Source organism: Amphiura filiformis, chromosome 6 (assembly GCF_039555335.1).
Source record: "Amphiura filiformis chromosome 6, Afil_fr2py, whole genome shotgun sequence".
In the NCBI taxonomy this organism is placed as follows: domain Eukaryota; kingdom Metazoa; phylum Echinodermata; class Ophiuroidea; order Amphilepidida; family Amphiuridae; genus Amphiura; species Amphiura filiformis.
Window position 1 is genome coordinate 10637617 of NC_092633.1, and position 26068 is coordinate 10663684.

General features: G+C 39.8%; 1 protein-coding gene across 1 annotated transcript; it reads right to left on the bottom strand.

The window, feature by feature from the left end:
• Positions 1-22845: 22845 nt before the first annotated feature.
• On the bottom strand, positions 22846-23429 carry LOC140154176 (uncharacterized). Its single transcript, XM_072176783.1, has 2 exons — positions 23330-23429; positions 22846-23189 (listed from the first exon to the last, which is right to left on the bottom strand). Exons 1-2 carry the CDS (start codon positions 23427-23429, stop codon positions 22846-22848), a joined length of 444 nt encoding a protein of 147 aa, XP_072032884.1.
• Positions 23430-26068: the final 2639 nt, after the last annotated feature.

Consider the following 26068-nt stretch of genomic DNA (forward strand, 5'->3'; position numbering starts at 1 on the left):
GGGGCCTACTTATACATGGGGTCATATCCATGGACACAAGTAACGATAATTGACAACACGATACGCGACTGTATTTAGGGAGGCTAACCACTAATAATTAATAATGCCGGGTAGGGCCTACTCCTGGGCGACTCGTGTGGGCAAGGACGCTTAGGACGGTGACCAAATGAGTCTCAAATTTCACCGGGAGGGGCACTCAAGTATGATAATGTAGGCCTATACGCATGTGTGGCCAACTTTTTAAACACCCCCTAAAACGAGTTTTACCCTACCAGCAAATTTAGGATCAATAGGCCTAAGCTAACTTAATACACTAAAGGAAGTTTTGGATGAGAAAACGGACATTTTGATGAGAAACGGCCAAAATGGTGAGAATTTAAATTTTCTCATTCTTTTGGATGAGAAACTTCCTGGTGTGTGTGTCAATCATTATTGTCTTATTAAAATCCGGGACTTTGGTTGACCTGTGCTAGACTCCAGCACATGTTAATGACGCAAAGACAGTTGTGGTAACACCATGGTCGCAGACCTGCAAAAAAGCTCAAAAACAGATAGTAATGAAACCAGTTTTTATTTTCCTTGCTCTAGCGAGTTCACAGAGAAGGTGTTTCTAGCACAATGCAGCGTCGGACTCTAGCTGAGAGCGTAGCCTGAGTCCAAACGGACTCCAAGAAGGGCTCTCCATACACAAATGAACAAACACAAAGGAAAGTAGTCTCCTCCGTGACCAGCTTGATTTCGATGGAGCGAAACCAAATTGGCTGCAGAGGAGACGGGTAATTTTGCCATGCAAATGAGGTGAGTGCCCTCTCAAGAATAACTACTCTCTGATATAACGACCAAAAGATAAATGACTGACTATCATTGAGGACTAAGTTCCGCAGTCTAGGTGAAGCTGAGTCCTATCAAAATCAAACAGGAAACAATTTCGTGCCTAATTTTAACACTGGGTTTTATTTCAAATGTATATCCAAGAACTATGTTTTTATTCAACATTTTTTATTCAACATTACTGAAAAAAAAAAGTTTTTTATTTGACCGAGAATTTTCAAAGCAAAAACGCGTATTTCTGAATTGTGCTGAGTTCAACATGTATCGACCGACTTTTAGCACGACTATGCGTAACAATTCGCAAGGGAAATGTTACGTGTAATCCGATTATCACTGTCAGCTGGATCACGCTTTTGAATTCTGCACCACGATCGATATGATCGCAACACAAAGTCTATGGCATTCAACGCCATTTATTGTTCTATTGTGTCCCAGCAGCTATGTCTGCCATTGAGGTGTAGCATGCATGGGTGTAGAAATGCATAAAATTGGATGTAGGGGTGAAATTTTAAAGTTGATCCAATTATTCGCCAGCGAAGTGTTACGTGTAATCCGATTATCACTTTGTCTATTAGACACGAAATGAGCGTATTTATTTGCCTTCAAAAGGTGCGTGATCCAGTTACCAAGGAGTTATGTAACCACTCCACTTTTAATCCAACTGATCTCTAATTGTTTCTTTGGTAAAAATAAATAAATAAATAAATATAAAGCCCACAAAATAACCTTCAAGAATTGTCAAATGTAGGCCTATATTCGTAGTTTAAAAAAAAGACCCGTAAAACAAACATGGCAGAGAAAAAATCTAAATAGTGAAATACTGAACAGATTTGAACTTCATCGAGTCTCGAAGTCCGGCGTTTTCCAAACTGAGCTAATGGGGTTCAGACATACATTTGCAGGTTGAATTGTTCGTATATAGGTATGTTTTGAATAAATAACCCATGACCCCAGTATGAATAGAACAAAAAAGAAAGAAAGGAGAAAAAGAAAAGAAAAAACAAAACAAAACAAAACAAAACAAAATAAAGCAAATAAAAAACAATAAAGAAACAAAATGAAAAACAAAGATTAAATTTATCAAGAAAAGCTCAAACCCCAAAATAAAAATAAAGCAACGGAAAAGTTTATAACGAGCCTCGAACTCCTGCTCAGTTCGCTCTTCTTAAGATGATTCAAAGTCCGTCGCTTTACCAACTGAGCTAATGTAGTTAAGACACAAATTCGTAGGTTTAATTGTTCGTATATAGCTATGTGTATCGATGATTTGCTCAAAACCCTTTACACTTTTGTCACTTTTGTGGATGGCGCTGTTCATTTTTTTCGTTTTTGCACGTTTTCAAAAGCCCTCGATAGTAAGCACATGTGCTAACTATCGAGTGAATACGGTATTCCTGAAAGAAAGCTTCTCAATTTCTTCCATAACATTGTTAACAGAATCCATATCATTTACAAATACAGTGGTGTAATCTGCTAGAGGAACAATTTTAATTTGTATCTCTGGTTCTTCATTAAAAGTGACACCCTTAATATTTGCGTTATTTTTAATAATATGATTGCCATAAATTCCGCCACCGATAATGGACAGCCTTGACGAATACCTCTTTCTAATTCAAATGATATTGATAGCATTGAAATACAGTTATTTATATTGGCATATTATGGTTTTTATCCAATTTAAATATTACGATCCAAAGCCAAATCTTTTTAAGACACTTCAACAGAAAATGTATTTCTAAGGAATCAAAAGATTTTTGGAAATCAATAACAATATAGCACATTCATTATTCATACCATTACAATATTCAATGACATCTTCAATTATTCGAATATTTTATCCAATAAAACGCCCTTTAACATATCAACATTGTTCTTCACCAATTATCTTTTTAAGAAACTTTTTATAAACTCTTCATTTATCAGATAATTGTTTTCTCTGTATTATATGTCCGTTACTACGTCTTTATTTTTATCCCTCCCCCTAAACGAAACTTCGTTTATAGGACGTGATCGATCTTTTGGTTGTTCCCTTAAAATACGATGTGAGACGAATTATCAATATTTCAAAGTCAAACACTATTCAACCAAAATAAGGTTCTCCTCATAATCCTAAACAAAAGCGAATACTCAACGTGAAATTCATCACCTTTCATTTATAGTTCAATGGATTTGATAGAAACTTCAAGATAAGCAAATACTTAGGAATGGATGTGGGTACAATTAAATAATTGCTATTATCGAAATATATGACGTATTTTAAGTAAGACATATCCAACGGCTAAAACAGATGCGTGACAAATATTAAACATCCTTAAAAAAAATTAGCAAGACTTTTACTATTAAAAATGCAAGACAATTTCATTTTGAAAGACAATGCCCTTTACCAAATCCTGTTGTGGTTGAAGCTTGTTCAATGTCATTCACTCAATCAGTTGATGTGAATTCCTTTCATCCGCTTTTGTAAGATATATGCCGGGGATATATGTCGCAACAGACTTTAAAATATGAAAACTTATGCCTTTATATTTGCAGTCGAAAGCTTGATTGTTCTTCTTTATAATTATGTGCATTGCACATAGGACCCCAGTGGAAATAAGCCCGTTTTAGGGCTTTCTTGGGCTATCCTTGGCATTGTATGTTCTTTTATAAATATGTTGTGTGGTGTATTTTATTACAATTTTTCAGATTCAGATTCAGATTCAGATTAAATTTATTTCAAATTCGTGGCCCGTAGGCCAAATTACATGAAATATTACATTTGCATTGTTTACATTAAAAGACATAAAAAACACATATAAAATATACATAAAAACACCAAAAATTACTCAAAGAAATTAATTGCACTTGTTGAGGCAAAATCTCACACTCACACTCATACAGCTCACACACCCCTATATCTCCACACACACTTTACATACACCCACATCCAAACTATCAGCCCTCCATATACACACACCCCCACACACCACAGATGCTCAAAAGAATTTAATTTTATAAAGCAGTAATTAATAAATAACATAACAAAATATTGCACATATTTAAACTGGACCAGCCAAATTATAAGGAACAAATTGAATACATCAAGATAAAAATGCTGTCATAAAATCATTAAAACACACCAGCTGAATATGAACATAATGAGATGCACTAATTAAGTAGATGAGTGAGATAGGGTATTGAGCTGTTCCCATATCTTTTTGTTTTGGTTCTGGGGACCTGATACTTATTGCACTGTCTAAGGGTCATATTGTGGGTCCTCATATTGTGTGGAAACCATTCTGAGTACCTATCAGATTCGACACATTTTTGAGCAAACTGTGTACAGAGATGTAGTCTTCTATCATTCAAGGTTTGGAGTTCCAACTGGTCAAGGGAATCTGTGTAGGATGAGTAATTAGCACCAAGGATAATGCGGCAAGCCCTCTTTTGGATGCGCTCTAATTGACGTGCCTGGTCGTTGGTAATACTACCATGCCAGACAGGGGCTGCATACTCACATGTTGGGCGAACATAACCAATATAAACAGAGACTAGGTCACCAGTTGGAACACCAAAGCGTTTGAGACGTGAGAGCATGTACAACCTTCGACTGCTTTTTGATACCATATTGTTAACCTGAGACTGCCAGCCAAGATTGGACTGGACAGTCAGTCCCAGGAGCTTAGTCTCAGACACCACCTCAAGCTCAATCCCAGCAATGTGAAGACTAGGAGGGACAGGTGGTTCCCTCATGAAACAAACCTGCATCACCTTGCACTTACTCGGATTGAGCTTGAGATGATGGTCTTTTGCCCAAGCATCCAAGTCCTGAACATCGGGTCCAATCTGGCTGACTTGTTTAGCAGGACGGACCTCTCCAAGGGTAAGATCATCGACATACTTAAAGCTTTTAGTCAGAGACTCCTCAGAAGCATTGTTGATCACACCAAGAAATGTGATGGGGCCCAGCTTAGTGCCCTGTGGGACACCACATGAGAGAGTTTCCCATTCTGACAGGGCAGAGTGGTACTGCACCCGTTGACGACGAGCTGTGAGGAAGTTTATAATCCACGGCAGTAACTCGCTTCTGACACCAAGCTCGTAGAGTCTCTGAATAGCTAAAGTATGGTCGATGCAATCAAATGCCTTGGAGAAGTCCGTCACAACTAGGGTTCCTACAGTTCCTCCTTTGTCTGTACCTTTGAAGAAAACATCAAGAATTTCAATTAGACAATGAGAAGTAGACGACCCTTTGATACTACCATATTGGTTGCGGTCAATTGCACTAGAAATATCATCAAGCACCCAATTTGCAACAAACCCCTCACATACTTTTGCCAAAAGGGAAGTCAATGAGATTGGCCTTAGTTTTGAGATTGTAGCAGGGGTTTCCTTTGGAATTGGGGCAATTGTGGCATCTTTCCAAACTTGCGGGACCATTCCATCTTTTAAAGATGAGTTGAATATATCTGTTACTGGGATGCTAAACTCACAGGCAAACTCTCTAATCAACCTCCCAGGATGTTCTTGATGTTATGATGGATAAAAAAGGGGGAAGGGCGCAAACACATTGTAATTCACGTAAATATATTAATGATATTATTACTGCATATGATTTAGTTGATATTTGGAGAAGGAAAAATCCTAATGTGTATAAGTATACTTGGCACTCTAATAGTAATCCTCCTGTATATTGTCGTCTAGACTTTTTCCTTGTATCGTTTAATTTATTGTCTCAGATTGATAACTGTAGTATTTCTACTGGTTTTAAAATGACCACTCATCAGTTGATATTAACATTGTAACATCTAATGCAGCTCGTGGACGTGGGTTCTGGAAGTTTAATACTTCACTTTTGCATGACATAAATTATGTCAATTCTGTGAAACGCTGGATTGATGACATTGTTAAAAATGATGATAATAAAGATCTGAATCCGAAGTTGCTTTGGGATTATTTAAAATGTCACATTAGATCAATGACAATGAAATATTCTGCAAAACTTTCCAGGGAGCGCAAAACTCTCGAAGCTAGATTGGTCAATAAGATCAATAATCTTGAAGAAAAATATAGTTCTGACCCATGTGATAATCTTTTAAATACTATTAATGAGTGTAAATCTGAGCTTGAAGACATGTATAAGATTAAAGCTGAGGGTTCAATTATTAGATCAAGAGCAAACTGGATTGAGCATGGCGAGAGAAATTCAAAATATTTCATTAATTTAGAAAGGAGGAATCAAAGACAGAAAACAATCTCTAAATTGTATAGCAGTGACTCCAATCAACCAATTACAGATCCCAAGGGAATTTTAGATGAAGTAAAGAAATATTATCAGAATCTCTATAGTTCATGTAGCCCTCCTGATTTTAATTATGATGATCTTTTTGATAATAATGATAATATTCCCAAGTTGAATGATGACATGCAAAAACAATGTGAGGGTCAGGTGACCAGAAAGGAATGTCTTGATGCTTTAAAAACAATGCCTAATAACAAAACACCTGGTACAGATGGTTTTCCCCTGAGTTTTATAAATTGTTTTTAATGATCTAGGTGACATTTTAATTAAAAGTTATAATTATTCTTTTCAGAATGGAAACCTTTCTGTTGATCAGTGCAGAGGCATTATTAATTTAATACCTAAGAAAGACAAAGACCCATCTTTTAAAAAAAAATTGGCGCCCAATTTCTCTTTTAAACACAGACTACAAAATCATCACAAAAATTATTGCTCTTCGTTTGAAACAGGTTCTTCCCAATATCATTCATAATGATCAAACAGGTTTTCTAAAAGGACGCTATATTGGTGAAAATATTAGGCTTGCACTTGATACAATTGAGTATCTGAATGATAATAACTTGCCAGGGCTAATGTTTTTAATTGATTTCGAAAAAGCGTTCGATAAATTAGAATGGTCTTTCCTGTTTAAAACTCTTAAATTTTTTAATTTCGGTCAAGATCTTATAAGATGGGTCCAAGTTTTCTATTCAAATATTTCGTCTTGTGTAACAAATAATGGTCATGGATCCACCTTTTTTCCATTATTATGCGGTCTTCGTCAGGGATGCCCGCTTAGCCCTCTCTTATATATTATTTGTAGTGAAATCCTGAACTGTATGATCAGGAATGATAATATTGTGAAAGGTATTAAAATTGTTGATAAGGATATTCTTGTAAGTGCATATGCTGATGACACTACGATTTTTATTAGGGATGTTGATTCATTAAAACAGATTATTTGTATCCTCAAGAAATTTCAATCATTTTCAGGTCTTAAAATTAATTTTGATAAATCTGAGCTTTTGGCTCTTGGCTCTTTTCGTAGAAACCCTCCCAATGTTAGTGATATTGATCTGTCATACACCATTCAGCCTGTTAGACTTTTAGGAGTACTTTTTGATTCTAATCTAAATAATACTTTTGAGTTAAACTTTGCGCCCAAATTAAAAAAACTCAAAGAGATTCTTAGAATTTGGTCTATGAGAGATCTCACTCCAATTGGCAAAATTACCATTCTTAAATCTCTTGCTCTCTCACAGCTTATTTTCCTTTTTTCGGTTCTCCCAAATCCGCCTGATGCATTTGTTAAGGAATTGAATTCTATTATTTTCAAATTTGTTTGGTCAAACAAACCTGATAAAATTAGAAGAAGTACTATTATTGGGACCTATGAGCAAGGCGGTCTTAAGATGATTCATGTTCCATCCATTATTAACGGTCTCAAAATTGCTTGGGTGAAACGTCTTCTGGATACGAATGATAGTAGTTGGAAGTATTTTTATAGACACCATTTACAGAATTTAGGTGGTAATCTCATTTGGGAGTGTAATGTAAAACCTTCTGCTAGATGTATTAATCGTATTAAAAGTAATTTTATTAAAGATGTTGTAAATGCATGGTGTTTTACGACTTATGATCCTCCTGCATATAATTTTAGACATCAAATTCTCTGGAATAATTCTTCTATTATTATCAATGGTAGCACTATTTATAGGCATGTATGGTGCAGTAAAGGGATTAAGTTTTTGGAAGATATTTTAGATGATGATGGGGAATTTTTAGCCTTGTCACGTTTAAAAGATAAGTTTAATTTGAAGTGTAACTTTTGGACTACTATTCACTTATTTATGCCATTCCAAATAAATGGAAAAGAAGTGTCAAGAGGGGGAGGACAATGATAATATTAATTCATCTCAGGAGGAGATGCTAGCCAGAATTACGAAGACTGTTAAAGTGTGTAAAACCATTAGTGATATCTGTATTAGTAAGCTCTTCAAACCACCAATCGCTGAGGAGAAATGGTCGTATATCTTTGATAATATTGATTTGAATTGGTGTGATATTTATCAAATTCCATTGTCCTCCTCCCGATCGACCCAACTTAGATATTTTCAATTTAAAATTCTTCATAGGTACCTTGGTACCAATAATAATATGTTTAAATTTGGTTATGTTGATTCCAATTTGAGTTATTTTTGTAAACATGAAGTTGAGACTATACAGCATCTCTTTTGGGAATGTAATGTTGTAAGAAATTTCTGGAATGATGTTCAAAATCAAATCATAAAAAAACAGGTTTACCTGGACATGAAGAGTGTTTTGTTAGGTATTCTTGACCCAGATGTGTCCAAATTCAACTTCCTTGTTCTTCATGGGAAAAAATTCATTTATGATGTGAAGTATAAACAAGGTTCTCTAAATATTTCTTATTTTATTAGGAGGCTTAAGAAGACTGCTAAGGTAGACAAGGCGGTTCTCGAACCACGAGTCTCGCCTGCTTTTGCAACCGCATGCTTTCGCGATTACTTTCAGTAGAAGTAAATGAATTTCGCAACCGCCTGCTTTCGCGATTACTTTTGATAGAAGTAAATGAACCTGCAACAACCCATGGTGAACCCGAAATGACCTTCCAAAAATTTGGCTCTAAATGTTGCCCACAAAGTTTCATGGCAATACGACAGTTTTTACTCATTTGACCTCAGATGACCCCTGGTGATCCCGAAATGATCTCCCAAAAATTTGGCTTTAAATGTTGCCTGTACCCACCAAGTTTCATGCCCATACGACAGTTTTTACTAATTTGACCTCAGATGACCCCTGGTGACCCCGAAATGATCTTCCAACAATGTGGCTTGAAATGTTGACTGTACCCACCAAGTTTCATGCCCATACGACAGTTTTTACTAATTTGACCTCGGATGACCCCTGGTGACCCCGAAATGATCTTCCAAAAATTTGGCTTTAAATGTTGACTGTACCCACCAAGTTTCATGCCCATATGACAGTTATTACTAATTTGACCTCAGATGACCCCTGGTGACCCCGAAATGATCTTCCAAAAATTTGGCTTTAATTGTTGACTGTACACACCAAGTTTCATGCCTATACAACAGTTATTACTAATTTGCCCTCTGGTGACCTCGAAATGACATTCCAAAAATTTGGCTTTAAATGTTGACTGTACCCACCAAGTTTCATGCCCATACGACAGTTTTGACTAATTTGACCTCAGATGACCTCTGGTGACCTCGAAATGACCCTCCAAAATTTGGCTTTAAATGTTGACTGTACCCACCAAGTTTCATGCCCATACGACAATTTTTACTAATTTGACCTCAGATGACCCTGGTGACCTCAAAATGACCTTCCAAAATTTGGCTTTAAATGTTGACTGTACCTACCAAGTTTCATGCCCATACAACAGTTTTTACTAATTTGACCTCGGATGACCTCTGGTGACCTCGAAATGACCTTCCAAAAATTTGGCTTTAAATGTTGACTGTACCCACCAAGTTTCATGCCCATACGACAGTTTTACTAATTTGACCTCAGATGACCTCTGGTGACCTCGAAATGACCTTCCAAAAATTTGGCTTTAAATGTTGACTGTATCCACCAGGTTTCATACCCATACGACAGTTTTTACTAATTTGACCTAAGATGACCCCTGGATGACCTCAGTGACCTTGAACCACTAACCAATACAAACTGGTTCTGTCTCGGGTCAAGGTGCACCCACCCACCAAGTTTGAGGAATGTGCGACTCCTAGTCTCCGAGAAAATAGGCGGAAGGCAAACTTTAACCAAAACTTTAACCAAATTTGTCACATACACACACACACACCCACACCCGCACCCACATACATACACACATACGGAAAAGTGATCATATAGTCTCCTGCCTTATCAGGCGAGACAAAAAAAGCATGTCATGTACTGGCAAAAGGTTAAATGAATGGCATAAACGTTGGAACTCCATTTTGTAAAATAATTATAATTGTATACCGTATCATGTTTATTGAGTGCAAATGCATTGTTGTTTATACATATCACATATCATAATGTTTTCTATGATTATATTATTCATGCTACGTTGTATGTAACCTGCTGATAAAATAAAAGCACGGTGTACCTGGTGTATACTGTGGAAAGATAAAAAAAACCTCCCAGGAAGACCGTCAGGTCCTGCTGCTTTTTTAACATTCAGTTTTTTCAGAGCATTATACATATCCCATACCTGGATCTGAGGTGGCAATCTTGCAGGTAGGAAGGCAGGCAGCGCCTGTGGGTTGATTGGAGGTCTACTTTGTGAGACTGAGGCAAAATTATCATTTATAGCCCTTGCAATTGCTTTTTCATCATTTTGCTGGACACCAGGGACTGAGATAATTGGCCTTTTCTGGCATTTGTTGGTTATTAGTTGGATTCCCTTATGCCAGCCTGATGGATCACTTGACTTGAGGTTCTGAATGCGATCTTTGTAGTAAAATTTCTTCGCTTGATCAATGGCACGACTAACCTTATTGCGGAGAAAGCGCCAAAGAAACATTTTCTTCTCTGCAAAAGCTACCTGACGTTTCCTGATTAGGTTCTTAATCTCAGGGGTGATCCAAGGTTTATCCTCAGAATGTAATTTGATAACCTTAGAGGGGAAGTGAAGATCAATTGCTTCCTGAACAGTAGCATAAAATGCATTCGCTTTATCAGCAGGAGATGTCGCGTTCAGAACCTCAGTCCAAGAATGTTTGGTTATCCATCTTCCAAACTCATGCACACTTTGTTTACGTAATGGCCTAACTGTTCTTTTGTGAGATTTACCGTTCTTACTATACCCTACTGGTGACCAGTAGACAGTGTTGTGGTCACTTTTACCGATTGGAGAGCTCACAATAGGAGTACCATAATACTTCTGAAGGTTTGTAATGATCAAATCCAAGATAGCATTGTTACGTGTTGGTTTATCAACAACTTGTTTTAATGAATGGGCTCTGCACAGCGGGTTAATATTGAGCCTATTAAAATCACCTAAAATGACTATACCCAATTCAGGGTGCTGAGACTTTAGAGTATCTAGAGTTGTCAAAATATGTTCAATCAGCAAGTCTTGATACGGTGACTCGGGTGGTATATAAACAGCACAGATAACTATTGCAGACACAGCTCGAGGTAGGCGGTTGGGGCGGGCGCGAAGCCAAATGCATTCCAATTCGTCGGGCACTTTGATGTCGGGTAAGGTTTCAACCGGAATGTTTTCATTGGAGTAAACTGCAACACCACCTCCGCGTTTTTCAATTCTGGTCGTAGTAAACAGATTGAAACCATCCACTGCAAGAAAGTCATTGTCAACTCTATCTGGTTGCCAAGTTTCAGTGACAACTGCTATATCAATGGGGTTGATATCTGTTTGTTTGAGCAAAATCTCCAGCTCATCAAACTTATTCATTAATGAGCGGGCATTTGTAAGAAACAGTCCTGGAAGGAGGAAGCTGGTTGTGTTTGATTCAGTTTTTGTGGGTGGCAGATTTGATGCTGATGGAACTTGCGCAAGCACTGCTGGTGGGCGTGTTGGGCGGGGTGAAACTTCTGATGGTCTATTTCCAACCACAACTTGTATAGGGTGTTGGATTTTTCTACCTGCTCGTTTACCCCTTTTAAATGCAGTTTTGAGAATGCCAAGTCCATTTAGCTTGTGTTTGATAGTAGGTGAAAGTTTCATATTACTTGATGATGCAATTGATTTCAGTGTTTCAGAGTTATATACATATTGCACTGGTGTGTAAGACGGCTGTGTCATTGCGAATATTCAATATTGTAGGCTTGAACAATGGATTCGCACAGGGCTGACATTAAACGCCTGAAAAACCGTAGGTTGTGCGTGTTGGTACGGAGACAGCAAGAAAATGTCAACCTTAAGTAAATCTATATCAACACACAGTTAAGCTTACGACAGTGGTGGTGACAGTGGTTATATGTATTATGTTCTGGAGTATTGTACATTGTGTTGAATTTGCCAAATAAAATCTATCTGTCTAACCATACAATACAATACAATACAATACAATACAATACAATACAATACAATACAATACAATATAACCAAGCTTTGTGTAACTGTTCATTACCAGTGATTCCTGGCATTGCAAAATATGCTGCTCCCGATTCCACATAAAAACACCATTAGATTTATTTTTAAATATTTGTGACCAGTAACCTTAATCATTAAGCAAAATAGTAATAGCTAAAACTAAAATTAACCCCTAGATGAAGAACCTTTGAACTGTAGCCTTAACTGGTATTAAACTATGTATTTTGAGGGAATAATTTCATCATTAATGGACGAGAGAGTCTATTACACACAAATTAATTATTGTACATTCAGATCATCATATATTTTTGTAGTATTAGTACAAAATTATCTCTATAAACATGATATAGGGGCCTATGTTACTTCTACGAACATGACCTCTACCAATATTACGTCTATATATATATTTGCTCTACAAACATGATTCCTATAAATATTACCTTTATCACTTCTATAAATATTACCTTGAAAAATATCATTAACTCTGTATGAACCAATGGAATTTGACAATCAGGTACGTATACATTTTGCCTGGAACCCAATAGTGCAAGCGGCTTGATGAGAAATGGGACAAGGTTGCAAATTATCTCCTCGCTCGCTATAACATGATTTTACAGAACAAAACGAACGAAAAGTTGACATTTTTGCGTATTATCAAATGCTTTAGTATTTGGTCCATTTCACCCTGGATTGTGAGCCCAGGTAGCTTTCCCAGCCACCCTGGTCAGTAAGACCTTGAAAAATGAACAGGTTTTTTTCGGTTTAAAATATTGTTCGAAGGGGGAAAATCTGTAAACCAGATGCGCAACATACTGTGGCGGAAATGGATGTCGCCGAGAGAGGGCCTCCTTCAGTCACGTGGTTTCATTGGCTATATAAGCGGGGTGCAATAGCACTCTGGGCCAGTCTGTCTGTAGCCGTGAGTGTGGTTGGTCGATGACTGGTCAATTAGCTCTCCCTCTCTTCTAAGCATCCAAGCCGCCGCTCTCCGCTCCTGAATCCACTCCGATCTTGGATCAGCCCGAAGCCCAATAAAGGTGTTGAGCCAATTGATCTCATATCTGTGAGTGTGAGAGTGTTTCCTTTGCCAGTGTCAGGTACGATATGTTTCGTACACCTACTACATCATAGGCCTTACTTCGCTACCATATATACCGAAGGCCGGTTCCGCTACATTTGGTGGCAGCGGTGGGATTTTTGTGACATTGGACTAGTATCAACATCTCAGAGATTGTAGGACAAGCAGAGAGAATGGCGTCCAACTTCGACGATGATCAAGATTGGATGGAGGATTTCCACAGCCAGGTGCAAGAGGAGGAAATCGAACGACTCCGGGAGCGTGATAAGCAGTTGGAGTTAGAAGCAAAGGAAGCAGCGAAAAGGAGTTTGGATTTACAAGAGGAGATCAACTTACTGAGAGTGAATAGTGAAGACGAGAGGCAGATATTCGTTGATGAAATTAAACGCTTACGGACAAAATTAACGGAGAAACAAAAAGCAAGTGAGTTAAGCCAACCAATGATTGAGCCACCGCCAGAGTTCTGCTCAGAAACAGTGTCTTCTGCTGAAAGAAATCCCCAGCAGCAGTACAGGAGACTGTCAATGTCTCCGGAGGGAGAGACATGTTGCAGCTCGTGGCTCAGATGAGGCTGACCACGTGGAGTATGCAAGAGCATCAACTCCGGGAGAAGAGCAGGAGCAACGCCAATTTCGGGAGATGCAAACGATTCTCCTGAACAATATGCCAGACAAACGCAACCAAGGACAGTTGGACAAATCGAGTCACAAAAGACATGAAAGGACACAAAAAGATGCGTCGTGTAGCCCGATGGAAGATGTGAGCGTTATGATGGGATCAAGATTTGTTCATGAATTTGAAACGCCACCGGGGTACGGAAGAGCAACGGCATCCGACCCACATGTGTTTATCCGGGAGCCGATGCAGATCAACAAATCTATGAAAGAAGAGCAGCTGACGCAAAGATATGAAACTCCAGCGGTTCCATATGAATCAGCAAGTGTTAATTATGGACAAAGATCCCAAGTCGGAGACCATCAGGACGCTGAGGTAGAACAAATGAAGTTGGAGTTGGAGAATTTGAAACACGAAAGTAGTGAGCTCCGTCAAATGCTGACGGGTCAAGCACCATCCAACAGTCATAAGAAATATAAGAAACGGGCTCCGACATCACATCAAGTAGTCAGCGCAGAGGTCCGAAGGAAGGATGGAGGTGATATGACCCCGGGTAATGTCAGCATAGCACGACATAAAGGCAACATCAGAAGAGTCAAAGAAGACATGTCGGATACAGAATCTGTCGACTCCGAAGAAGAGGAGCCACATCACAGCAGCGGACCATGGAGGTTAAGGCGAGAAGATGGCATAAAAGGAATGGATAAATCCCGGAGCCGAATGGAGCGGCCTAAGCAGAAACAAATTACGCCTGAAGCATTCAAAGGAGATGTGCCTCTACAGGAATACCTTAGCCAATTTGAGTCTGTCGCGACTTGGAACGGATGGACTGACAGCCAAAAGGCACAGCAATTATTTATGAGCCTTAGAGGTCGAGCCAGAGGTGTAATTCGACAGCAGGATGAGTGGAGAACAATTACTTATCAGGAGTTGGTAAAGCGCTTAGAAACCACATTCTCCGGCCAAGCAGAACTATACTTGGCACAGCTTCGTGGTCGTCAACAACAGCAACAAGAAAGTCTGCAAGATTTTGCACAAGCTGTTAGAAAACTAACAGATAATGCTTACGTCGGCATGGCAGAAGAAGCCAGGAACCGGATAGCACGAGACCACTTCATGGGTAACATGCGAGATAGGGAGATACGATCAGCGGTGCACCTCTCCCGTCCTACTTCTATGGAAGCAGCATTACAGACTGCATTGGAGACAGAAGCCTTTTTCACAACGGAAAAGCAAAACAACCTACGAAGTTTGTGAAAAGTGTAGAGCAGAGTGATAGAGTATTAGAGGATCAGTTGAGGGAAGTCATTGGGTTGTTGAAGACCGTAGCAGAGAAGGCGTCAAAATCGGAGTCGAGCAAACAGTCGGAGTTTACTGAGAAAGGACAAGCGGCAGAAGCCTCACAAGCTCCTAACTACGGCAGAGTGAGCGGAAGGCGACGAGGAAGTGGTAGACAAGATCCAGGCAGAGGAAGAGGTTGCTACAGGCGTGGAGCATTGGATCATTATAAAGCAAGCTGTCCTCAAACGTTTCGCAGCTCGAGAGGAGGATGGAATCATCCGGGAAACGATTTTCGGCCCAACGTAGGAGCCCCGGAAGGGTCGAAATCAGTAGCGTGGGCTCCGGAAAACCAACAGTAAACAGAAATGCGACTACAAATCAACAGAAACCGTCAATAAACCCAACATCTGAAAATGTAGAACGTGGTCGCTCTCTAGTTGTAGAAGGACACATATCCAACTGCTCAGTAGAATACTTGGTGGACACGGGGACTACAGACACTATTATTTCCGTCCAGATGTATAACAGTATTCCAGTTGACTCAAGGCCTGCTCTTTTTCCCATGAAAGAGGCAGCAGAACAAGCAGATGGAAGTCCTCTAAAGTCTATAGGATGGGCATCAATGAACGTCCACATTGGACCCGTTTCTATGTTCACGCCAGTAGTAGTGGCCGAAATAACAAACGACGCTATGTTGGGTATGGATTTCATGTATATGTCAAAATGCACCATTGATCCATATAAGGAGCAGTTGAGATTCGGAGACAAGGTTGTGCAATGCAACGTTAAGACATCGAGTACACGCACATTTTGTGCCAAAGTCACCCTCCGTCAGAACATAACAATTCCTCCGGGGCATGAGATGCTCATACCTGGAAAAATTAATAAGACTCCGGGAATCGAAGGACTCGGAATCCTAGAACCGGGGAGCAGTAAACTTAAAGAAGCCGGAGCTGTGGTGGCAAGAGTGGTTGTAGACTTGGATACAACAAAACCTGATTACATACCCGTCAGAGTATTCAATCCAACCCTGTCAAACCTAACAGTAAAGAAGAATACAGCAATTGGAACAGTAAGCCCTGTAGTAGGTTGGGAGACTGTGAACAAGATAGACCGAGAAATGAATAAACAAAAGTCGGAGAGGAATGTACCAGAGCACCTGCAGACGTTGTATGAAGCGAGCGTACAGGAGTTACCAAAAGAGTACCACGCAGGAGTTGCGGATTTGCTGTCGGAATATCAAGATGTATTTTCAACCGGAGATGGTGATCTTGGGAGAACCGGCATTGTCAAACATCGGATAAACACTGGTAATGCTCCACCTATCAGACAAAAACCGAGACGACTCGCACCCGCTATGCAAGCAGAAGCTGACAAGCAAGTTAAAGACATGTTGAAGAGAGGGATAATTGAGCCATCCGAGAGCCCTTGGGCCTCTCCGATTGTCTTAGTAACAAAGAAAGATGGCTCCCGGAGATTCTGCTCCGATTATAGATTGCTGAACGAGGTAACTGTTAAAGACTCTTATCCAATTCCCCGGATTGAAGAAACATTAGAATCATTATCCGGAGCACAGTGGTTTTCAACACTAGACCTCGCCTCCGGATATTGGCAAGTGGAGTTAGATCAAGAAGCTAAGGAAAAATCAGCATTTGTAGTGCGGGGAGGACTTTACCAATGGACGGTTATGCCCTTCGGGTTGTGTAATGCTCCATCGACTTTTGAAAGGCTCATGGAAAATATAATGGCAGGACTTCAATGGGAAAGTCTTCTGATCTACTTAGACGATGTGATAGTGTTCGGCAAGACCATAGAAGAAGAGTTGAACAGATTGAGGAGAGTGTTCCAAAAACTCAGACAAGCCAATCTGAAACTAAAGCCTAAGAAATGTGTGTTATTCCAGAAGAGTGTGCTGTACCTTGGGCACGTCGTGTCAAGAGATGGTATTGCTACAGATCCGGAGAAGATCAGGGTTATCCAGGAATGGGAAACTCCAAAATGCCTCAAAGATGTGCGTGCCTTCCTCGGCTTAGCATCTTATTACAGAAGGTATGTGAAGAGCTTCTGTGATATTGCCAGACCACTAAACCGCTTGACACAGAAGAACATCGCATTCAATTGGACAAATAGTTGCGAAGAGGCTTTCCTTGCATTGAAGCAGTGTTTAACAACAAGCCCTGTTTTAGCATATCCTACATACTCCGGCCAATTCACTCTTGACACGGACGCCAGTGCATACGGGATAGGAGCTGTGCTCTCCCAAGAACAGAACGGTCAGGAAAAAGTTATTGCTTATGCCAGCAGAACGCTCACGAGAGCTCAAAGGAATTACTGCGTCACACGAAGAGAGCTACTGGCAGTAGTCTTCTTTGTTCGGTACTTCAGACCGTACTTATATGGCAGACACTTTACGATCCGCACTGACCACGGATCACTCCGTTGGCTTATCAACTTTCGAAATCCGGAGGGTCAAGTGGCTAGGTGGCTACAGATACTTGGAGAATACGACTATGAAATCGTACATCGCGCCGGGAAGAGCCACCAAAACGCCGATTCTCTATCCAGAAAACCTTGCTCTCAATGTAATAGGAGCGACTCCGAGAGCGAAACCACTCCTCCAATAAAGGAGGATCCGGAGCCGAAGAGAGACATTATAATGTCGGATAAATCTTGCCAATTTCCCCCGGAGCAAAATAACGCTCCGAACTCCGGAGAAGCACGACAAGAGGACAACCATCACCCGCAGCAATACGGTGATCATGACTCGACTAAGACAAGCAATGGGAGCCATTCCGGAGCAAGTCCGAGGATAGTACCAAAGAAACAGACATCCAGTAAAGCTGCTCCGAGGAATATAAGTGAACACACGGATCAAGTAAGTGCTACCGAGCGATCTGTTTCAGCCAGCTGTAATGACTCAGATCAAGTAGAAAGCTCAGCAGTTCCAAATACGCAGAAGCATGGAACAGCATCCGTTAGTAAAAACAGCTCCGGAACAGTGGAATTAACAGACAGTCAAGTAAACCAGACAAGAAAAGTAAGAGCCATATGTCCTGCACCAAAATGGACGAATGAAGAAATGAAAAATGCGCAGATCAATGATTCCGATTTGTCATGGCTTTGGACGGCCAAGGAATTAAACAAGAAACCAGAATATACAGTAGTATCACCATTGTCAAAAGCTGCTAAGGTCTATTATCTAGAATGGGACCGAATAGAGCTGAAAGAAGGTCAATTGTATCGACGATGGGAGTCTAATGATGGTAAAGTCATAAAGTGGCAGTTAATTATGCCAGAGAAGTACAAAGAGACTGTGCTTGAAGAATTGCACAACTCCAAAACAGCAGCGCATTTGGGAGTAAATAAAACCAGGAACAAGCTGAACGAAAGATTCTACTGGTTTGGAATTAGCAGTGACATTCGTTCTTGGCTCCGAAAATGTGATATTTGTGCCAAACGGAAATCACCTTCTACAAGAAGAAAAGCCAAGCTACAACAAGACATAGCAGGACATCCAGGACAGAGAATAGCCATGGATATCCTTGGTCCACTTCCCGTAACTCCGAAAGGTAATCGTTACATTCTTGTTGTCGGAGACTACTTTTCCAAGTGGGTGGACGCATATCCTATACCGGATCAGGAAGCAATCACCTGTGCCAATAAGTTAACACATGAGTGGATATGTCGGCACGGATGTCCTAGAATTCTACACAGTGACCAAGGGAGAAACTTTGAAAGCAAAGTCATGGCAGAGGTATGTTCATTGCTTGGAATAGACAAAACACGGACCACTCCACTGAACCCCAAGTCAGATGGCTTCATAGAACGATTCAACAGAACTATGCTGAATACGATTGCAGTCCTGTTGGATCCACTTAAGCACCAACAGGATTGGGAAGAAGTTTTACCTTTCGCTCTTATGGCATACAGAAGCTCCGTGCAGGAATCAACCTCTGAAACACCACATGCTATGTTGTATGGAATGGAGATGGAACTCCCGATTGATTTATCATCGACTCCGGTGGAGCCAGAAACAGATAAAGTGTTTAAGACAGATTATGCTCAAGCAATGCGGAACAATTTAAGAGCTGTACACGACAGAGCTAGAGAAAACTTACAACAAGCAGCGAAGAGACAGAAAAGGAACTATGACAGAGGTATCATAACACAACCTATTCAAGTAGAGTCATTTGTATGGCTACATCAGGAAGTAAGGAAGAAAGGACGATGTCCAAAGCTCCAATTCAAGTGGGATGGACCCTACTTAGTTACAACTAAGTTGTCTGATGTTGTGTACAGAATACAGAAATCGCCACAGTCGAAGCCCAAAGTTGTTCACTTTGACAGACTCAAGCCATACGAAGGTGAACAATTAAGAAACTGGTTGAAAAATTAAACAAAATGTGAATTTCAGATGCTCAGACACTCAAATATATTCAGCTCCGGAAATCCGGCGCACAGATACTCCAAGATATTAAGGACTCATATGCTCCGGCGCTCAAATTATTTTACGCTCCGGAAATCCGGCGCATAACTCAGTGGCTACGAGATATGCTGGGGATGTCACCAAAGAAGAGAGCGCGTAAGTCCAAGACTCCGGCACCCTGTACTACTACTAGTACTACAGCTATTACTACTACGGAGCAGCGAAGGGAGGTACCGGGAGCCCCCGGAGCATCAGGACTTCTCCCAATGAGTCATCTTGCAGATGTTGGAGGGCGCAGGGGAAAACTGGTGCGAATTACAGAGACTATCACCAGAGAGTATACTTTTGAGTAAAACTTTGAACTGAAACCATGCATCTAGAGCTCCCAAAATTATGTATTACAGTAATTCATGTCATAATTGAGTGCCGCTGATATATTTAAATTGTTCATTTCCATTTTGTCCATTCCATTCATCTCATTTATCATCCGTCCACATATCACTACATACATTTTTTCATCCCCATCTACACCTTTCTAATCCATAACATTGTGTAATTTTACAATGTTCTAATAACACTTGATCATTGAAATAATTGAAAATGGTACAAAAACAAACTCCGGAATTTCGGAGTCAGTTACATAGCACGATTATAATGTGTAGCCTGTATGCGTACCAAAAATATTTTAGCATGTTTAAAACAGGGTAAAGGTGTATATAGCATATGTTATGATAACATATTACTGCATGACTTATCATGATTGTATAGAAGTTACAATGTACAGATGTACAGTGTTTCATGTTGTTGTATTATTTTGTAAAGTACTTATAGGAGCATGGCCATGCATTTTGTGTACACAACTAATCAGATTGATTTTATATGATATGATTGTTTTAAATGATAATAGGATACATTGTTTGCTCCGGATGGGGATTCATCGGATCGGAGGGGGAGTCTACCGGTGAGTGGTATGTGCACTAGCGAGGAGCGTTAGCCTGTCATAGATGTACGATCTATGATGACTCCTCCTGTGTTCTTGCTCCTCACTGGCCGGCTCTTTCTTTGATGTGATGACTCCGTGAGGGAGTAAATGGTTACTCCTATTATTTGTGTGTGAACTAAATACACATTGTAATCGTGGCAGTAAAACATTTTTTATGATCATTGGTATTAATACCGGAGCAATGATACAGTTTTTAAGGCGACTCCGGATTTGTAATTATGATGTTATAAAGGTTACCAGCATATAATAAACATGCTGTGAAGTTATTTAGAACTGCTTGTTTAATAATTCAATATCACAAAGCATGACGACAACAAAGTTGATGATAATATGTTTTGGATATGCCAAATTACTTGTTGGATATATTTTGGGAAATTCAGTTAATTCTCCCACATATTTTTATATGTTATAAAGTGTTGAAGAGTATCTTTTAAATATAAAGATGATATTTTTTACGGAAACATCATTTACTCCGGATTTTGGACCCGGCGGAGCAGCGATTGAATCCGAGAGCAATATGTATGAGCACCGGTGAGGGTAATGCACGATCATGGTTGATCGTTCCATGTTCGTATCCTCCCGTATTGCTCTTGCATGCCGTTGTCTGGTTCTTTTGGTGATCCCCGCTCCGAGTAGGCGTAAGTGATCGATCCTTCCTGAGTCGGAACGAGTCAGTTGCGTGTGATTTGATCAGCTCTGAAATACAATCACCGCCCATTTCCCGCCCTGGCCCGACTATGTACGATCCGGGACGTATCGGTTTGGGGAGGGGAGTGTGTGGCGGAAATGGATGTCGCCGAGAGAGGGCCTCCTTCAGTCACGTGGTTTCATTGGCTATATAAGCGGGGTGCAATAGCACTCTGGGCCAGTCTGTCTGTAGCCGTGAGTGTGGTTGGTCGATGACTGGTCAATTAGCTCTCCTCTCTTCTAAGCATCCAAGCCGCCGCTCTCCGCTCCTGAATCCACTCCGATCTTGGATCAGCCCGAAGCCCAATAAAGGTGTTGAGCCAATTGATCTCATATCTGTGAGTGTGAGAGTGTTTCCTTTGCCAGTGTCAGGTACGATATGTTTCGTACACCTACTACATCATAGGCCTTACTTCGCTACCATATATACCGAAGGCCGGTTCCGCTACAATACATTGCTACATAACCACGAATATCAGAGTGTTTCTGATTTATGCGTATCACGAGTCCAAGCTAGTCAAATGTAGAAAACGTCATTTTAATAATACATTTGATACACTTTCATCTACCTGTGCGACGAGGGTGTTAACGCGCTTACAAACCCAAACAGCATGAACGATGCCTGTCCTCATTTTTTTATGTTTGCTTCGCTCCTCCCCCTCCCCACAATGAAAATGTCTACGCCACTGTAAAACGACCTGTACCTCCATTGCGCTTCGATTGCAAATTCAGCACCCCTCCATGCCCTAAACACAAGGATTTCGACCACTTACATGTTATGAATACACTCAAATTGTGTGTATATACTTTGGGGAATGTGTCTAGGGGGTCTAATTGCGCAATAACTGAATTCTGCCACACTGTGCATGCAAGCATAATAGTGAATTTAAAGGTGCGCGCAATCGCGCATTTCAAATGTGTACCCGCAAAGAACCACGCCGAGTGATTGCTTACTCCTTTATTGTATTGTGCTACAAACCGATCAAAGAAATAATGTCACCATTTATCAGGACAAAATGCAGTAATGATTGAATTTTAGAAGAGGTATTTTTGGGGGGGACATTTTGAAGAATCTTTTTGTATCTCTTTTTGTTTAAAACAAATGGCTTCAATTGGACCTTCATTTTGAAATCTTTACGCAAATTCGATTTCATTGAAGTCATATCATTCCTATTATTTTGCAAACTTCTACCATCATACTTTACAATATCATTGTCTGCTTATACTATACATGTTATATAACACCAAACTTTTAATGGTAAATTACTTCCAGAAAACTCATTTCTTTACTTTTATACGCCCCTTCTACTTTATTTTATATTGTTCCTGCCACTGCCGATGACTGATGCTTACTTACTGCTCCCTTAACCGACTTGGTCGTCGGTGCACCAAAGATGACGTCTTAACAATCTCTCTACATCTGTTCCTGTCTTCCACTGCCCTCTGTGAGGCGGGAAAGTTCAGGCCAGTCCATTATCTTATGTTGTCTTCCCATCTCTCTTTCTGACTTTCCCTTCTTCTTGAACCCTGTAGGACTGTTTTTGCTAATACCAGAGGAGCGAGAGATGTGGCCGCATCAACGTAGTTTTCGTTGCCGGGCTGTTGTTTGTAGGTCATCGTAGGGACCAATAGCTTGCTTCACTCTGGTCCGCACCTCCTCGTTTGTCCCATGGTCTTTATATGAGATGTTAAGGATATTACGGAGACACCTCAACTCCAGTGCTTGTATTCTCCTTTCCAAGTCAGCTGTCAGTGTCCATGTTTCATAGGCATACAGGAAGATGGATATGGCGAGGGTGCGCATTAGCTTGATTTTTGATCCCAGTGAAATGTTCTTGTCATTCCATAATGGCTTTAATTTTGCCATGGCACCGGTTGTTTGTGCAATCCTGGAAAGCACTTCAGGTTTTGACCCTTCATCTGATATAATCGCACCAAGATATTAGAAAGCTTTGATCACTTATTTCCACTGTTTCACTGATCCCTGTTGGATTGTTCGTCATCAGCTTGGTTTGATGTTTGATGGAGGTTTTTAATCAGGGACTTGAGTTCTTTCTCACTGCCAGCTAAGCCATTTATATCATCAGCGAAGCGAAGATTAGATACTGCTCTGCCTCCGATGCTAACAGTTCCCTCGTGGTTCTCTAGTGCATCAGCCATAATTCTTTCCAGGAATATGTTGAAAAGTGTTGGTGATAGCAGGCAACCTTGTCTCACACCGACTGATGTTTTAACCAATCGCCTATGTTTCCATTTGCCAGCACAGCACTCATGGCATTACTGTACAGCTGTTCGATAGTACGCACTAGTGTTGAGTTGATGTTATACGTTCTCATGGTGGCCCAAAGTGCAGCATGCCACACCCTATCGAATGCCTTCTTAAAGTCAATGCAGACATGGTATAGGTCCTGCTGGTGTTGAAGATGTTTTTCACACAGTATTCTAAGGTTAAATATATGTTCTGTGGTACTCCTTCCTGCTCTGAAGCCCGCCTGTTCTTCAGCAATGATGTTCTCCGCCAGAGTTTTCAATCTGTTCAAGATGAGTCTGAGCATTATTTGGCTGGGTGGCTGATGAGGCTGATTGTGCGGTGGTTCTGACAAAGCTGGAGATTTCCTTTCTTGGGGAGTGTAATCACAAGTGACTGTGTCCAAGGTGTAGGCCATTTGCCTGTCTTCCAAATGTTGATACATATCTTTGTAATCACATCAATAGCTGCATCACCTGCTGCTTGAACAAGCTCACCTGGAACGTTATCTATGCCTGGAGACTTGCCCTTTTTCAGTGCTTTCACAGATGGCATGATAACATATAACCTTTTGTTTTTATTCAGTCACATCGTTTAATTAAATTTCACCAGCACATGGGTTTAGCTGAGGGCATGAAATACTTTTTCAGCAGACTTTATTAAATTCTGAAATTATCATGTGATCATATAAATAAGCGGTCTGAATTTGAGACGGGTTAATTATGAAACTTTACTGATATCAATTTAGTGTTTTGAGTTTCGCTCGTTTAATTGTGTAACATTGTGAAAATAATGTAAAAAACGACATATGAACGATGGAAACTCAAACTATAAGTATTAAGGCAGAGGAACAGAACAAAATGATCGAAATAAAAGTCAATGAAATTGTAGCGTTGCCGACAACTGTTACTCTGGCATTGTGTATGTTAAGTATAATTATGCAATAGCATCCTATGCAATAAATGGTTTGATTGATGATGAAAAGCAAACATAATTTAGGCAAAGTTTCAAGCATTTGCATCAAGGCATTTATATCACAGGTGATTGAAATACAAAAACAAAAGAAATATTTATTACATCCACAAGAGCTCGCATGATGATTATTAAAAGAACTCTACTTTAGAACCTTGGGGATCGCTTAAAAACATTCATATGTTTCACATTTTGACCGAGAAACGGTAATAATAATAACGTGTTCCCTACAGGTGTTCTAATTATGCTTCCCCTGCTACTTACAATAATGATAATTTTTAAAAACCAGCTAATCTAATCATGCTAATAGTGCTATAAAGGTAATACGTGCTCAGTTAAGGTAATATATATCATAAGGTTTTATTCCTTCTCACTAATTCATAGTAATTGCCTCCAACCAGCGAGTATTATTGCTTTAAATATTTCTGGGTATCAGTTATAAACAGGTTAATCACATGTACAATGTGTATTGTTCGCATGTAGGGGTGGGTGGGGCATGAAGGTAGTAGAGAGCAAAATGAAACATAACATTTTTACATACTTTAAACGAGTACACCATCCTCAGTTTTCGATTGTTTTTTGGCGTGAACACCAAATACTGACAAATCCTGGATAACTATAAACCGTTCTTTTAGTATTATAATGACTATAGAAGGTGACGTTATCGACTTTTTTGCTAGCCCTTTTAGCCATTGACACTGCCCGCGCTCACACTTCACGCGTAAACAGCAAGAAGAAAATATAGCATGGTATACTGACCGGTTGTCGTATGTTCATATCCCCAGACACAAAAGGATCAAAACACAGATTTATCAAAACAGAAATGTGCATCAAATAGGAAATAAGAGAACGGAAATAATTTTGTGTACAGAAATTGTTATTCTCAGATTACAACGAAAATTGTGCAATTGGCATATTATAGGAGCTTATAGGCTACACTTTATCGCCATAAATGGTAATTACATAAGTGGAGTGGGATGGCAGAAGCCACATGTTTCCAGTTTTAGCATTTAAAAAAACCCTGTACATTGTATACTTTGATCGTGTTGCGGCTTTAGTCGATGTAACCTGTATCGTATGGTCACATCCCCAGGATTTGATTGATCAATACACAGATTTATAAAAACAGAAATGTGCATCAAAATGGAAATAAAAGAACGGAAACAATTTTGTGTACATAAATTGTTATTCTCAAGTTACAGCGAAAATTGTACAATTGGCATGTTATAGGCTATATACACTCTATCGCCATAAAAGTTATTTTAAGGTGCGTGGGATGGCAGAACCCACATGTGTCCAGTTTTACCATTTAACTAATAAACTTGTACTTGTAATTTTTTTGTATTTCATGCCCGAAATCGGGCTTTTATTTAAATCATTTCATGCGTTGCAAATAAAAACAGTACAATAATAATACAAGCACAAAAAGAATATACAAAAAGAATATACAATACAGATAAGTTCCAGGGGGGTAATATAAAACAATACAATATTCTATTCCAGTACACTTTTATGGAGTTAAGGAGTTAAGTTGGCACCACACCCCCTTACAAACCCGTGACCATCCTTGCATTCCTCT